Source organism: Penaeus japonicus, unplaced genomic scaffold, assembly GCF_977035675.1.
Source record: "Penaeus japonicus unplaced genomic scaffold, GWHDUDI00000001_assembly GWHDUDI00000028, whole genome shotgun sequence".
NCBI classification, from domain to species: Eukaryota; Metazoa; Arthropoda; class Malacostraca; order Decapoda; family Penaeidae; genus Penaeus; species Penaeus japonicus.
Window position 1 is genome coordinate 21,942,666 of NW_028234430.1, and position 2,500 is coordinate 21,945,165.

Sequence of the window (2,500 nt, forward strand, 5' to 3'; positions counted from 1 at the left end):
TTTTGCATCTAGTTTTTTATTAAAAAAAAATTAAAAGCATATATGTAAAAACTAGCTTTAGGCTGTCCTTGGAAGGCTGTAGCTTGAGAAAGAGTACCATTAAAGCCATAAAACTACATATACTCTCCTCAATACATAGTGCAATGAATAGAGAGCAGCCTCCATTGTCATAGTGTGTATAGTTGCCATTTGAATTCCCGTCTACCCTCTCCATTCACCCATTGGTTGTGGTATTAATAAAATATGTATGCAGTAGGATGGCGAGTTTACATTGTATGGCACGGTGCCATCCGCGTCTACGACTGAATCTGCGATGGCAGCAAATCATGCCATCCACTGATAATGGGTTAATGCATAATACAATACCATGTTCATGAGAGAATTTTCAACAATGAAAGTAGTTTTACTTTAATTGCTTAAGTCAGATATGAGGAGAGAAAAGTAGAATACACAATATCAAATGAAAGAAAAAATGAAAAAATGAAAATAAAAAGATTGACAAGAGTCATAAAGACAAAAGAAAAAGAAAAGTTTTCACCTGTCTTAGTTCCTCCCGTAGTCTATTCTCCGCATCCTCTCTTTCCCTGTCTGGTAGGAAGCTTGTGTCCACATCCGGGTTTTTTACCATTCGGAAGCCCTTCTTACTCTCCTCAATTCTGCGAGCCTCAGCCTTCCGCTCTTCTTCTCTCTTTCTCTCTGCCTCCTCCTCATCTTCATCTCCCTCCTCCTCTTCATCATCTGGACAAAAACTGAGTTTGGCAATCTGCAAGTCAAAATTTTCATTTAAGATGGTAATGACACATGAATACATCTGAAATATACAAAACTTACTTCCTGTTACAAACATAACTCCTATAAGTATTCAATTTTATGGAGATAATACCAGTAAAATTTAACAAGAAAGAGAAAAGGAAATTAATAGAATAAAGAAAGAAAGAAAAAAAACACTACACATTAATCAACAAAAGAGAACGTGTATTTTTCTATAATACTCCATAATCCATGTTGAATAATAAGTTAATTTTATAGGAGAAAGGTATGAATGAGACTGAATATCTAAACAACGCACTGCAAGAAAATACATGTATTTCCATGGAAAACCTCCATCCATTCATGTCAAATACATCTCTTGTGTTATTTAGATATTTAGTCTCATTCATACCTTTCTTCTACATTTGTCACTATGACCTTCATTCAAGTTAAGGTTAGCAAAGCACAAAGGCTATCAAATATAAATTACTTACATTTAATAATTATATCAACACCAACATGCCAATACTGATATAGATATTCTGACTTACAATAATACAGATACCTATATTTAACAGTTTCATCTTCCTCTTATATATCAATATAATTTAGTACATTATATTCTTATACTCTCTCTCCCTCAACCAATCAATCAGTATGACTCCATCACTATCATCATTATTAAACAATTGTTACTTGAATATTCACATTTCATAATGTAATGTGATATGAAATATATGTAAAACATTTTACATACAGCATGTTTATATGAACATCTTCATATGTGACCCATCTTGAAGTTGGTGATAATGGCCTACATTAAATGGACAGATATAGATAAATGGGTCTATCTATCTCTCTCTCCTTTATCTCCAATACTATATGAGAGAGAGAGAGGGGGGGAGAGGGAGAGGGAGAGGGAGAGGGAGAGGGAGGGAGGGAGAGGGAGGGAGGGAGAGAGAGGGAGGGAGGGAGGGAGAGGGAGAGAGGGAGAGAGGGAGAGAGAGAGAGAGAGAGAGAGAGAGAGAGAGAGGAGAGAGAGAGAGAGAGAGAGAGAGAGAGAGAGAGAGAGAGAGAGAGAGAGGGAGGGAGAGGAGGAGAGAGGAGGAGGAGAGGGAGAGAGAGGGAGAGGAGAGGAGAGAGAGAGGGAGAGAGGATAGGAGAGAGAGGGAGAAGGAGGGAGGGAGGGGAGAGGAGGAGAGAGGGAGAGAGGGAGTGAGAGAGAGAGAGAGAGGGGGGGGGGGAGAAAGATAGAAAGATAGAAATACAGAAAGACACACACATACACAAAGAAAAAAATATAAAATAAGATGATTAATCATGAATAATAAGGACTGAATAGTAAAAACAATACATGGATAAAAAGTAACTGTTAATGGAGAAATGAACAAACCTTATCCCTCTGTTCCTTTTTCTTTGCCTGCTTTGCTTCTATTTCCTTCTTCATCAGCTTCTCCTGCTCCTTTTGTTTCCTTGCAAGCTCCTTTTCTCTCTCCTTCACAACATCTTCTTGCTTGGCTTTCATCTCATTCAGAGTAACCAAACCAATGGTCGAGCTCTGGTAATTTGGAAAATAAGAACATCGTAATATCATAATTATGATAATAATAATGATAATGATAATAATAGTACTAGTTTTGTATAATAATAATAATAATAATGAAAAAAATAATAATGATAACATATTTAATAATAATAATAATAACATATTTAATAATAATAATAATAATAATGAAAAAAATAATAATGA

General features: G+C 35.7%; 1 protein-coding gene across 1 annotated transcript in view; it reads right to left on the reverse strand.

Moving 5' to 3' along the window:
- Positions 1-2,500, reverse strand: part of LOC122243929 (protein FAM50 homolog) — a 20,592-nt gene that overhangs the window by 6,066 nt on the left and 12,026 nt on the right. Inside the window, exons 3-4 of the mRNA XM_043001685.2 lie at positions 2,144-2,308; positions 539-763 (exon numbers count right to left, since the gene is read on the reverse strand). Coding sequence (XP_042857619.1) covers positions 539-763; positions 2,144-2,308 — 390 coding nt within the window. The remainder of the gene's footprint in view (positions 1-538; positions 764-2,143; positions 2,309-2,500) is intronic.